The sequence below is a fragment of the Saccostrea echinata genome, unplaced genomic scaffold (genome assembly GCF_033153115.1).
Source record: "Saccostrea echinata isolate AGI-Se365-2 ecotype Australia unplaced genomic scaffold, CSIRO_AGI_Sech_v1 ptg000075l, whole genome shotgun sequence".
NCBI lineage: Eukaryota > Metazoa > Mollusca > Bivalvia > Ostreida > Ostreidae > Saccostrea > Saccostrea echinata.
The window spans coordinates 1119763-1133576 of NW_026889824.1; the positions used below are offsets into that span (position 1 = coordinate 1119763).

Sequence of the window (13814 nt, forward strand, 5' to 3'; positions counted from 1 at the left end):
ATAAATTAAATGCTAAACTTTTCGTCGTCCCAGGTTCAGGTTTTAATGAGAAGTCCATTCTCAAGTAACTATATAAGCCCTACCCTAACCAAAGCTTGCATGAATGATGCTCACTATCAGACCTACTTTGGTTGCAGATCTGACCTCATTTTCCATATGAAAGATCCATTTTTGGACCAGATCTATTCCTGAGAAACTGTAAGTCCTAACTGACCAAATGTGCTTTGTTGATGCATCTATGGATGCATATTTCCACTTATGATTCGGTTACTGTACCTGACACACAGTTTCTGGAATCCGAACTTGCATGGATGTTGCATTTTTTTGGAGTGCACACACTTCCAGAACATTCTTTTAGTGTTAGACTATACCTTATTTATAGATACCATTTTTCAAGGCGACCCTAGCAGATGGCCGTTCATCCAAAATTGAACGTTTGACTAGACTAAGAAGTTTGGAATGAATCAGTAGCTTCCTTCTGGTTCTACATGGGAAATGTTAGAGAGACTTGCTGTAGCATTATTTAAGCTACATCTTTCTGGGCATCAAAAAAAAAATCCTTTTCATTTCCATTTTAATTTCAAATACATCTACTACTAGGAGAAACTTATTTTCCGTTGAATTTGTTGTTTGTTAGTGCGAGGTTATGCACGTGCTTCAGATTCGTCATCTGTGAGTACGTCACTTTTCCGCTGTTGACGTCAATACTAGCGATGACTTCAGCATTAGTGTCCTGCATGGTCATCACGTGGTACAGGATGCCAGTGTCTTGATCTAGGCCACCAAACACGGCGCCTCCAAAGTAACCCCGAAAGTAACCTACAAATGGTAAGAATTTTAAGTTACAAACAGAGGGATGGTCTGTTTTATCCAGCATAATTTGGATCCAAGTTCACCTTCCACCAAACGTACACTTTAAATTCATATATTTACATCCACTGAATTTTATCTCCTTTATTTCTTAAGAAAATCATTGCTGTTTATCAGTCAGTAAGCAGTAATAAGCATATCACCTGTGTTTTTTGAGCAGTGGCTATTCCATCAATGAAACGTACAATGGCGTACATATCAATGATACACTATATCATCTACTAAATCCTACTTTAAATGATTATTTGTACAAATATTAATATAAACAATAAAATGTCTTCCTTTGTTTGTTAGTACGGGAATTAACGTTACAGCTATTGCAGAAAAAAATACATATGCATTTTGTCAGCAACAGCTGCAACATTAATTCCCGTACTAACAAGCAAAGAAAGCATTTTATTGTTTAAGTTAAGTCATAACTGAACTCTGTTTTTAATGTTATTAAAGACGGTATAGGAAGAAACTAAAATAAAAACAAGTCATTCCAAATATCCCCAAAGAGAATCCTCGTTCTCAGAATCTTACCAAAAGGAAAAAAAATTACTTTAACCATTCCTTGATAAACGGTATTTTGATTATACTCGATTTGAATTCATATATTGGTACTATAGGGACTGTCAAATGAACTAGCATTTTTAAAAACATCTTTTGAGTGGTTTGAGTTTTAATTACACTTACTGTGAAACGATTAATTATTAATAGTTTTAGTTGAAAAGGTTGGGTAAATTGTCTCTGGCATTGTCGTTTGGTGAATATATTGTTAATTAAGCAACACCTAGACTATTGACTTTCACTCATTGTTAGTTCAAATTTAGAACATAGGAACCAAATTGTTAGGCAAATTATTTATCAACTGACATCTTAATAGCGGGCTTTGCGTTTCTTGAAAAGTTCCATATAATAATATATAACCGGTACACGTATACAACATATATAAGATCGCTAAGGAAAAAAGGAAGTCAGCTCACCTGAGTGTGTCTTTGTTCAGACCAAATAGAAGTTTGCACCAATTTAATTTAAATTGCATTTAAATGTGACCCCCCAAAATAAACCAATTTATTCTAATTCAATATCTATAATATGATGAAATATAATTTCAAAAATATAAATTAATATGTCACAAAAAAAATTGAAGGCATATATTTTATTTCTGATATAGAAAAATTGCAGTATACAATCATGATAAACTAGGAAAACATCATTTTACCCCAGTCTGCGAACTTGAATGAGCGGGTGATTTTTCCGGTAGCCGGGTTGATTTCAATCAGGCTGTAGAAAGGATAGCGAAGAGTATAAAAGATCCCTGGCGATACAGCATACAACATGCCTACAACACACAACACACGCTGAATTAAAGATGCCTGCAATAAATCAATTGCTCTCAACACTGACGTTTGTAGATTAAATATTTTGCATTTCATTTTCTATTCAATTTTCAACTACATGTATTGGAGATACATAATTAACACATAATTAATGTTTATTGAGCTATATCATTGTCATTGTGCCGACCTTCTTCTTTATGTACATGTAAGTCAGTGTTTTGTTTTGTTTTTGTTTTTGTTTTTTTTTTTTTTGTTGTTTTTTTTTAAAGTTTTGTTTCTGTTGTTTTTATATTGGAAGACTTTGTACATATGTCCAAAAAAGTTTATAAAAAAATATAATAAAAGTCCAACAGCCCAGCAGTTATGTGAAACGGGATGGAGAAAGGGGGAGGTTCCAAAACACTTGTGTAATGAAAAAATGTATTTTAACAATGCATGCAGAGCTAGATCGACAACATATCTGAAATATGTTGCGTGACCTCGAACACGTCGAATGTAGAATATTGCTCATACGTCACAGTGCTTGCATACAAATTAAATTTTGTGTAATTCATAGAAACGGATTTTTAAGTAATGCTATTGAATAACAGGCACTTTATTATTATTTTTTGGCAATATTCAATATCCCCCCTCCCCCCTTTCAAATTCCAGATTGAACTCGGTCCTCCTCTTTTCGACATTTGACTTGATATATTCCTGTTCGCTCCTTGGGGAGCATACAGCCGCAACCACACCGCGCCAGCGGACTCTGTTTTGGGTTATGTTTTTCAATTGGACCCAGGTAAAACCTGCCTCTTTTGCCTCCAATTCCACGGATCTTCTCCAGGTTTGCCTGGGTCATATAAGGTTGGAAACTAATTATGTATACCTTACTTCGTTTGTTTCGAATCTTCTTTTATTCAACATTAAGCAAGGTCATTTTCATATAAAAAGATTGCAAACTAATGCTTTGGCAGAACGTCATCTGGTATTGAATTACGTACGTCACGTGCCTGCCAACAATGATTCTTGAGACGGCAAGTTGCAAAATCTGAACGGTAACTTGGCGGATAAAACGACGTAATGTCATTCAATTTATGAGAAAAAAATCATGCCAGTGTTATTTTCGCTTTTAAAGAAACCGATAAATTTACATCCTTGCCGTTTTGGCAATGCTGTGATTAATTAAGAGTAGTCCTTTTTCAGTTATGTAATCGGTACACAACAAGATGACTGCGCAGACGAGAAAATCCTTTGATTGTAATTAATTTCGTTATAAATTTGTTTTCTGTTATTGGTCCTCGACAAAACAAAACACTTATTAGGTTTGTACTGACATATTTCTATGGACAAATAGTAACAACCGTTAGAACACCGATTGAATGTTAAGATATAATATGTGGCACACAGTTTTAGGTGTTTGAATAAGATTATTAATCATGTTAATTGTTAAGAAATTACAGAGGTGAACAAAATAACTTATTTTAGATTTTTACTGTATTGTCTTTCAATTTATATACAAGGTCATTCTATTGTTCATTTACTGTCCCACTTAAATCCTCTTCATTTCAATATAGACCATGGTAAAAAAAAAATATACAAACCTGTTTTTCTGTAGTAGTGAAAATTCATGTATGCGTACATCTCAACGTTCAGATCCACAATACTGGAGAGATTTCTGAAACAAAAAAGTTGTTTATAGGCATACGAGGAAAGCATAGATGCAGGTATATACTTATTCCATACTAGATTTTTATAATGATTTATCTATATAAAATTATATCTAAATCTCATATTCAAATAAATATTGTGCAAATTCGGGCAGTATACGTAAATTTAATGCATTAACTTTTTCTTGATGTCATATGTGTAGAGTTTGGCCAGCAGCCGGTCAGGACTATTCTCGTTGCCCATCAGCACAAACAAAAGTTGTCTCTCCATATCCAGCTCAGCCCATTGATAGTTCACATAGAGAGGTTCCGGTCCACTTGATATTAACTTCCGGAAGTGGTAGGGCAAGGTATTTTTGATCAAATAAAGTTGTCCGACAACAAAATTGTAACCTACATATAATCAATGAATACATTAAAAAGAAAATCTGAGTTATTATCCATGACGACTTTTCTTCTCAAGTATTTTTACACGCATAGACCTTACACTTCTCTTCTCAATAGACCTTACACTTCTCTTCTCAATAGACCTTACACTTCTCTTCTCAATAGACCTTACACTTCTCTTCTCAATAGACCTTACACATCTCTTCTCAATAGACCTTACACTTCTCTTCTCAATAGACCTTACACTTCTCTTCTCAATAGACCTTACACTTCTCTTCTCAATAGACCTTACACTTCTCTTCTCAATAGACCTTACACATCTCTTCTCAATAGACCTTACACTTCTCTTCTCAATAGACCTTACACATCTCTTCTCAATAGACCTTACACTTCTCTTCTCAATAGACCTTACACATCTCTTCTCAATAGACCTTACACTTCTCTTCTCAATAGACCTTACACATCTCTTCTCAATAGACCTTACACATCTCTTCTCAATAGACCTTACACTTCTCTTCTCAATAGACCTTACACATCTCTTCTCAATAGACCTTACACTTCTCTTCTCAATAGACCTTACACTTCTCTTCTCAATAGACCTTACACATCTCTTCTCAATAGACCTTACACATCTCTTCTCAATAGACCTTACACTTCTCTTCTCAATAGACCTTACACATCTCGTCTCAATAGACCTTACACTTCTCTTCTCAATAGACCTTACACATCTCTTCTCAATAGACCTTACACTTCTCTTCTCAATAGACCTTACACATCTCTTCTCAATAGACCTTACACATCTCTTCTCAATAGACCTTACACTTCTCTTCTCAATAGACCTTACACTTCTCTTCTCAATAGACCTTACACTTCTCTTCTCAATAGACCTTACACATCTCGTCTCAATAGACCTTACACTTCTCTTCTCAATAGACCTTACACTTCTCTTCTCAATAGACCTTACACATCTCTTCTCAATAGACCTTACACATCTCTTCTCAATAGACCTTACACATCTCTTCTCAATAGACCTTACACTTCTCTTCTCAATAGACCTTACACTTCTCTTCTCAATAGACCTTACACATCTCTTCTCAATAGACCTTACACATCTCTTCTCAATAGACCTTACACTTCTCTTCTCAATAGACCTTACACATCTCTTCTCAATAGACCTTACACTTCTCTTCTCAATAGACCTTACACTTCTCTTCTCAATAGACCTTACACTTCTCGTCTCAATAGAGTTGAACTCGAATATTCATGTTGTTGAACGAAGTGTGTTACGATATAAACAATTTCTTTCAAAGTCAAAAACAAAGTTAAGGATAAAAATCATATAAAGACAATGTTGTTTACATTGTCTATCTATAAATCGAGAGACACTGCCATTCTTATTTGGGTTTTTCCCCTCAACTACGATCACCGGAAACAATAAAGAAACATTCCTTAACTCAGTTTTTTCCTCCTAAGACTGTAGTTTGTCCAAATATACATGAAAATATTTTCTGTATTATTAGTATATACGAATTAGTAGTGCAAAACATGTACCCATGAAGATGCAAGATATGCAACTACCTTTTTGACCCGCATTCTCAATGCTGAAGGTGTAGTAAGTACCGTCCTGATTTGACAGTAATGCATTGATGGGACTCCCATCAAATTCCTCGATGTGTGACGAGCTCATAGTACCTTGATGCGTGTCAAACTCAGCCAGCATAGGCGTTGGCTTGTCATAATCACCCAGAGCGTTGTACATCACAACTAAATTATTCCAATAGTTCACAGTAACCATAGAATCGAGAATAAAACTAGGAGAAAGTTCCCTTTTTTTAACTATTTCATTGATGATTAAACTGCGTTGTGTTTTGTTTATGTTTTTATTTATTTGTAAGTCAACGCGCATGTCAAACTTTCCAAATGGGTGTATTAAACCATCTAATGTCACATTCACAATGAACAAAGTGTTGGGATCAAACGGTGAATAAGCGAAGCCCCTCAAAGACACGTCATAGTTGACGTCATTGAGTGCGTCCTTGGTGATCATTGCATACTTTTTGAAGGCTCTTTGGTATTCTGTGTGCTGTAACAGAGCGGTAACAGGCTCGCTGACTTTGGTGGGGATTTTTGGCGATTCCTTTATGGAGATGTCGGCGCACTGGTAGAATGTCTGCTCCCCGGGTTTATGGGACTCATATCGAGCCCGCAGAACACAGTGCTCGCATGCTTTGTTTGGCAGTACCTATATTATACAGTGAAAACTTTTGAACTAGTGTCGTGCCCCGAAACATACTAAGCTTGGAAGCAACGATTCATAAAATATTTGACATTTAGAGAGGTAAATATGGTTTGATATTCAGAAGAAAATTGTCAATATTGACTAAGCTGATAAGTATTAAAAGAAATGGGTGAACAAGGCGTGCAGAATGCCTATAGCTGCAGATGTATAAAAATCATATTCAATTTGTGAATTTAGTATTAAGAGTAAAGTTCTAATTGAAATTTATGAAATTAATCAAATTATTATAAACAAAACTTTTCTGAGGAAAATTTTCTCGGCTAAAATTATTCTGTTATTAAAAAATAGTGTGGTATTCGTGGGGTTCGAACCCTAGCAATAAAAATCCTAAATATCATTTTCCTTTGAGACTAACACGCTAACCACTATGTACAAGGCTCCTGATGAATGGTGGCATTTAAATCATGTTTGTGATATGACCCTTGACTAAATGGACTTCAGGTATTTCTCGGAAAGATGCAAATGTTGTGTCATAAAAGTGTATTTTTAAGGTATGGTGGGTCTTTGCTCCATGTTTTTGTTAACCAAAAATGTATATTTTTACGCAAACTCTGAGAATAAAGGACAAGATAGGCTAAGACCCCTTTTTGGCCCCTAGCTGGTTTGAGGTGTCTTTGAGAATGATGCAACAGTTTATCAATAAAAAATCTGTTGTCACCCCTGCCACAAAATGAGTATTGGTTCTAAGTTATGGGTTACACAGAAGTCACAGGAAGGTTAGATAATATATCAATTTCCGAATTTTCTCATTTTTATGCAAATTTTCATCGATTTTACAACACATTTTGTTTCAGGAAACATAGAGCACAAGCTTGCCTATGTACCAAATTTGTATATTTCACACACTAGTATCAGATGCATCTTGTTTATAAAAATCCCAGATAGGCAAGCTTGTGCTCTATGTTTCCCGAAGTGAAAAGTATCTCAAATTTGACAAAATTCTACCAGAATTGAGGAAATTCGGGAAAATGTCCTACTTTTGCACCTTCTTGTGGCCTCTGTGTAAGCTTTGAAAAATTAGAGCTGGTTTTAAAACAAGCATTATTTTAAGTTTTTAACTACAAACTATCTGATTTTTACATCAAATAAGGGGCCAGGTTCAACCGTTACATGTACCATACCTTGTCCTTTCAAAAATACTCATATCGAAAAATTGCGTTATAGTATGAGAAAATGATCCGTTTTGCCCTCTTCAGTTGGTGTGTGCTATTCCATTTCAAATAACTTAAATCTTTGTGAGATTTTTGCAAACTGTGGAGATTTTACATATAGTATACTTAAATGCTAGATGAAATATCAAAGAAAATTTCGCTCGCCTTGTTCGCCCATCTTCTTAAATCAAATCAAATAATTTGTACCCAGAGAAAGGTCTTGTCAAAAGGAATACACATTTGAAATATAAAAGCAGTAGCACCAACTGTTCAAAATTATGACCAAGGTTAAAGTTTTTCAAAAGTAGGTCAAACTCAAAGGTCAAGGTCAAAATTATTGATACCGTGGGGAAGGTCTTGTCACAAGTTTACATTTTGTGAAATGTGAAAGCCTTAGCACCAAATGTATGGCCAAGGTTAAAGTTTTTTTTTAAAAAATAAGGTCAAACTTTAAGATCAAGGTCGGGGGTCAAAATTATTAATGTCCAAAGGATGGCCTTGTCACATGGAATATACATATATAATATAAATGCCTAAGAACCAACCATTCAAAAATTATGGTCAAGGTTAAAGTTTTTGAAAGTGGGTCAAACGCAAAGGTCAAGGTCAAGAGGTCAAATAAGTTGGTACCCAAAGAAGGGTCTTATCATCAGGGATACACATGTGAAATATGAAACCCATAGCTTCAGCCAATCAAAAGTTATGGGCAAGGTTAAACTTTTTTGAGCACAAACAGACAGACGGGCAGAGCAAAAACTAAATACCCCCGAATCTTCGATTACGGGGGGGGGGGTTAAAAAAAAGAAAAAAGACATTAATATTAATAGCACTTCAAGTAATCAGTATGTTTTTTCTTAGAAGACCTTCAAATCGGTCCAATGCGGGACCAAGTAATGTCAAAACTCTAATTAGTAATTAGCTATAGAAATTCGATTTCTACGAAAGCCTATTACGTGAAATATGAAGATAACGCACAGTATTCAAAATTGAAAGTCCAATGAAACGATACAAATTTGAAGCAGAGCAAACACGGACCTCAAAATATAGAGGTGGGATCAGGTGCCATGGAGGAGTGAGCTTCCCCAGTCGACCGGTCACATCCGCCGTGTGCTTCTTGTCATGATCGGGTAATAACGGAGAAATGTAGTTTCAAATGAAAAAAAATAATAATAATGCCCCACTATCTTGTAATTACGACAAATGATCTCGTAATTTCGAGAAAAAAAATTCTCTTTATTATGAGAAAAAATCTGAAAAGATGTCATAATCAAGACAAAAGATAGGGGGCGTTATTTTTTAAACTTGTTACTAGTTTTACATACCACGAACGCTGTGTAGTTCTGTTGGTGGTCCTGATTATATACATATTCATCAGGGGCAAAGGCCAGCACCTGCCAATCATCGGAATTGTAGGGGGCCAGAGACACATCCATGTACCCTGTCAGAAAAGATTAAGCTTTCTTCAAAATTAACTATTTTAACTATTGAACTAACTCCCGTCTTTTCCTGTTCATGGAGCTAAGAGTCATACATCATGGATTGAAGAGTCCATTATAATCACTAATACTTGTATTTGAAAAAAAAGCAGTAGAAGTTATATACATTGCATTTATTAAGCTTTCACGATAAAACGACTGAGGCTGTGTACGTTTTCTGCTGTGTGTGTGTGTGTGTGTGTGTGTGTGTGTGTGAGGGTGTGTGTGTGTGTATTAAAAGAAAACTTCACTAAGTAAATCCAAAGCGAGTTGATCTATAGTGTCTCTATCCTATAGCATGACCCCCCCCCCCCCCCCAAGAAGAATGCATACATATATCGTTATTTATTCTGCTCTTTTCTTACTCAAAAGGAAAAGAAGTTATTTTATCAAACTATTTCGGTAGCTTTTATTTTTCCATCAATCAACATGATCAATGTAAAATAAAAATATCACAAAATCAAAGTAATTATGATATATATATATATATATATATATATATATATATATATATATATATATATATATATATATATATATATATATATATATATATATATATATATATATTAGGGGTGGCAATTTGTAACCGGTTAACCGATTACTCGGTCGGAACGATGGCAATCGATTAGAAAATCTGTAATCGGTTAATCGGAAAAAATAAAATATTTGTTAAATTGAACACATTTTTAAAAAATTTATTTAAAAAAAAAAAAGAAATCTCTGCGCAAAGGATGATCATTTAGGATTAAAAGGATCTAATTTAGACTTACATGTAATTATGAATCTCCAGATTGAGACCGTTGTGTAATTGGTCAGTTTATGTAGTGTTAATTACTGTGAAAACACCATGTAGTTACTGACTGTCACGTAGTTCTTTAATGATAATAATAATGAATCATTGAGCACTGTGGATTGGTGTGTTTGTCGTTTTCAGTTTTCAATCCAATTTAGGCCATCATTAAAAATATCTTTGTTTCCCCTAACCCGACCCTAAAATTTGAAGTTGGATAGGTAGGTAGGTAAATAATTTTTTTCTGACAGCAGCTTTGAAAATACATTCTGAATTTCTGATAAGAACGGGTTTTCATGATATTGTATTTTATAAAAGTTGATAAACATTAAAAAAAAATATTTGAATAATCTTATTTAAAACACTTTTCAGTCGGCAGGATTTAATTAGGTCGGTCGCGTTAGGGGAAACAAACTTAAGGTATTTTTTTTATTTTGGCCTTATTCATTAAACAAACATTGTAAATTAAGGGCTATAGACATGTAGTTTTGATTTTCGTAGTGAAAATGCAGAAAGAACTTTTGTGACATCTGCTCTGGAAAATTATCAAAGATTTCTTAAGCTTTTTTCATGGTTTTCTCAATTTTTTTGTCTACTGAAATTTAAGTAAAAAATAATATGTACCCGTATTTTTCCGATCCAGAATCAAGACTAATGGAGAGTTTTAACTTCTATCGTTTTATTTGGGTCTATTTGTGTAATATATGGACAGAGCTACTTGAAAAACAATTGTCAAGAAAATGTGCATTTTGATACGATTAACCGGTTAATCGGTCGGAACATCTTGCAGTTAACCGATTAACAATTCTGTAATCGATTGCCATCCCTTATATATATATATATATATATATATATATATATATATATATATATATATATATATATATATATATATATATATATATATATATATATATATATATATATGTAAGTACAAATTATATAACTAGTTATTAAATGAACATTGTATTTAGTACTTTAAATTAATGTTTATTAAAAGGAGTGTGCACATTCATTGTAAACTCAACTATACATGTATTTAAGCCAATACGCACTTAGATATAGCTTTGCCGATGGAAACAGTAATGATATTTTTAAATGAGAAAAGGGCACCTTATTCAAAACTTTTATTATGCTTTGAAAATCATTTACGTTATATTCAGAAATAAATGTGTATAAACATATTGCATCCTGCCCTTTCTCTTGCTTCCCTAATTTAAGTGGATACAAGTTACCGACAAAGGCTAAAGGTACCAAACTGTCGATGGAGTTCTTTAGCATTGTGTGTCTCAGTAGAATAAAAAAAGTACGTGGAAATACGGAACAAGTACATGTAATTAATAATTGCATATCAAAATATAACCAAATTATTATCGAAGGCAGTATCGTGACTTACCAAATAAAACGTTGTAATATATGTATTCCAAAAAAAAAAAAATCAGGAATTTTTACCTGGATATCCAATTTCATAATGGTTAAAATTCTGTAGCCATTTAATAAACACCTGCTGGCCCCCAGTAAAGGTTTCAAAAGGACCCGAACTAGGATTCTCTCCACCACACGGGGCACCGTGACGGAAACAAGTGGGGCTTCCGCTCTATAACCAAAAAAAGGTCTGTCTTTACCTCATATAATGATATATATAGCATTTCCGTAAAGATAATGATATCTATTACTGGGTCATTGGTTAATTTCGATGTTAAATCTGTGCGTTTTCACTTGAGCTACCATATTATTTTACAGAGCGTTTTAAAAATACACAATATGCTTTGACGGATTAAATTTTTTTGAGCTCTTTTCAAATTATTTCTTATAAATATATATACTTGAAACAGTGATATACATAATAAATTTCTTGTGCTTTCTGAATTTTTTTTAATGACGAAACTTCTAAATCTAAAAACACTTTGTACATACATGTATTATACATTGCTAAACAGGAAAAGTAAGTGTACGTGTAATTCTTACTTGTAATTACACGTACGAGTACATGTGAGTTTGCTAAGCCTCTCTAGCTAATGTATGAAAAACGTGTACCCGCATTGAGGATTGTATGAAATAATTTATGTACTCTACCCACCTTCTGTATGTCCATGTCCCCCCGTTGCATGGGAGTGACCAGACAGAGGTGTGACATCACCGTCCCCCAGAGGGACAACAAAATGGAGATTTCCACTACTGTCTTCATACTGTTGCTTTAAAGGTAAACACAAGAGGGGTATGATCTATATTTATCTCGTCATCACGAGTGTATCTATTATATCTTGTGATTTTAAGTGTTACGTATGATCAAGTCTTATATAAAATGATTAAAGTCAGATACGATATTTGCTCTTTATCTAATTTAAATGTCTTAAAACTTTGACTAAGTTATTTGAAAGAAAACTATAGTTATAAACTTCGCATTTTATTTGTCATAAATTAAGAAATAAATAAAGTAGTGATGCATTGTACTCGTAAGCCAGAGAAAAGTTTTATATGGAATTTTCTGGCAAAACTCAAACAATTGATCAAAGTTTAATGTTATCATTAATAAAGAAGATGGGTGAACATGTGTTTTTTAACAAATGTTTCTCGACGAATCAGATTCAACTAAATTACATGAAAGTATAATATTCTTAAATGATTTGTGAAGATCATGCTCAAAAATCCAATATGACAAAACTTGAGAGCAGAGCAACGTGGACTCCTGAGAATATCAGAGGTGGTATCAGGTGCCATGGAGGAGTAAACATTTCCAGTTGACTGGTCACACCTATGTCTTGAGTGGGTAATTTGCAAACCAGGTCATTGTATTAACCATAGAATTTTCGAAATATTGACTTCAAACAAGATTATTAATACTTTTGTAATATCAACTTATTTGTTGATGGCCTGTCTCGGTTTAGAAATTGATTGTATTCAGAACTTCAGAACAAGCTCTTGTGTATTAAATCAACTGGGAGACATAAACACCATATGCAGGTGATAATAATATATTGTATTCAGAAAAAGCTCTTCTGTATTGAATCAACTGGGAGAATGATGAAAGTACGCTCTCCAGCATAGAAACAGTTAACATTGCTTGACGACTGGAGTTATTCCAAAAAATATTGACTGCGCAGAATTCATGCGCGGAAGGTTCACTATAATATGTATTTGTATAAAACATTGAGTATAATATAATAAATATTGCATGCAGTTGAGTGTAACATTGAAAAATTTCACCCCAAGAAAACCATTGCCAACCCAGGCGCAGCTGAGGTTCACAATGGTTTTCAAGGGGTGAAAATTTTCAATGTTAAACTCAACTACATGCAGTATTTATATAATATATCATCATAACATCAGAAAAATAAATCTGATGGATAATGATATACAGTTCAGGACTTGCATGATGGGGCAAAGAAAAAACTTCCAGACAGCTGAGGATATGAAATATTGAGGTTAAGCTATACATAAGGAAAAGTGGTCGAGACTTGCAACTCACTTCAACATATCCATGGTATTTAAGATATCAACGTTCAAGGTTCTGAAGTTCATCTGTATCTACATGTATTTAAGATATCAATGTTCAAGTTCCTGAAGTTCATCTGTATCTACATGTATTTAAGATATCAATGTTCAAGTTCCTGAAGTTCATCTGTATCTACATGTATTTAAGATATCAATGTTCAAGTTCCTGAAGTTCAACTGTATCTACATGTATTTAAGATATCAATGTTCAAGTTCCTGAAGTTCATCTGTATCTACATGTATTTAAGATATCAATGTTCAAGTTCCTGAAGTTCATCTGTATCTACATGTATTTAAGAGATCAATGTTCAAGTTCCTGAAGTTCATCTGTATCTACATGTATTTAAGAGATCAATGTTCAAGTTCCTGA

The 13814-nt window shown here is 33.8% G+C and overlaps 1 protein-coding gene across 1 annotated transcript; it reads right to left on the bottom strand.

Annotated features, from left to right (window-relative positions):
* Window positions 1–594: 594 nt before the first annotated feature.
* On the bottom strand, window positions 595–12138 carry LOC133176387 (uncharacterized). Its single transcript, XM_061311507.1, has 8 exons — window positions 12030–12138; window positions 11402–11546; window positions 9004–9119; window positions 5810–6473; window positions 4024–4237; window positions 3779–3852; window positions 2078–2197; window positions 595–819 (listed from the first exon to the last, which is right to left on the bottom strand). The coding sequence occupies exons 1-8, from the start codon at window positions 12135–12137 to the stop codon at window positions 608–610; spliced, it is 1653 nt and encodes a 550-aa protein (XP_061167491.1). The 5' UTR covers window position 12138; the 3' UTR covers window positions 595–607.
* Between the last annotated feature and the right edge of the window lie 1676 nt (window positions 12139–13814).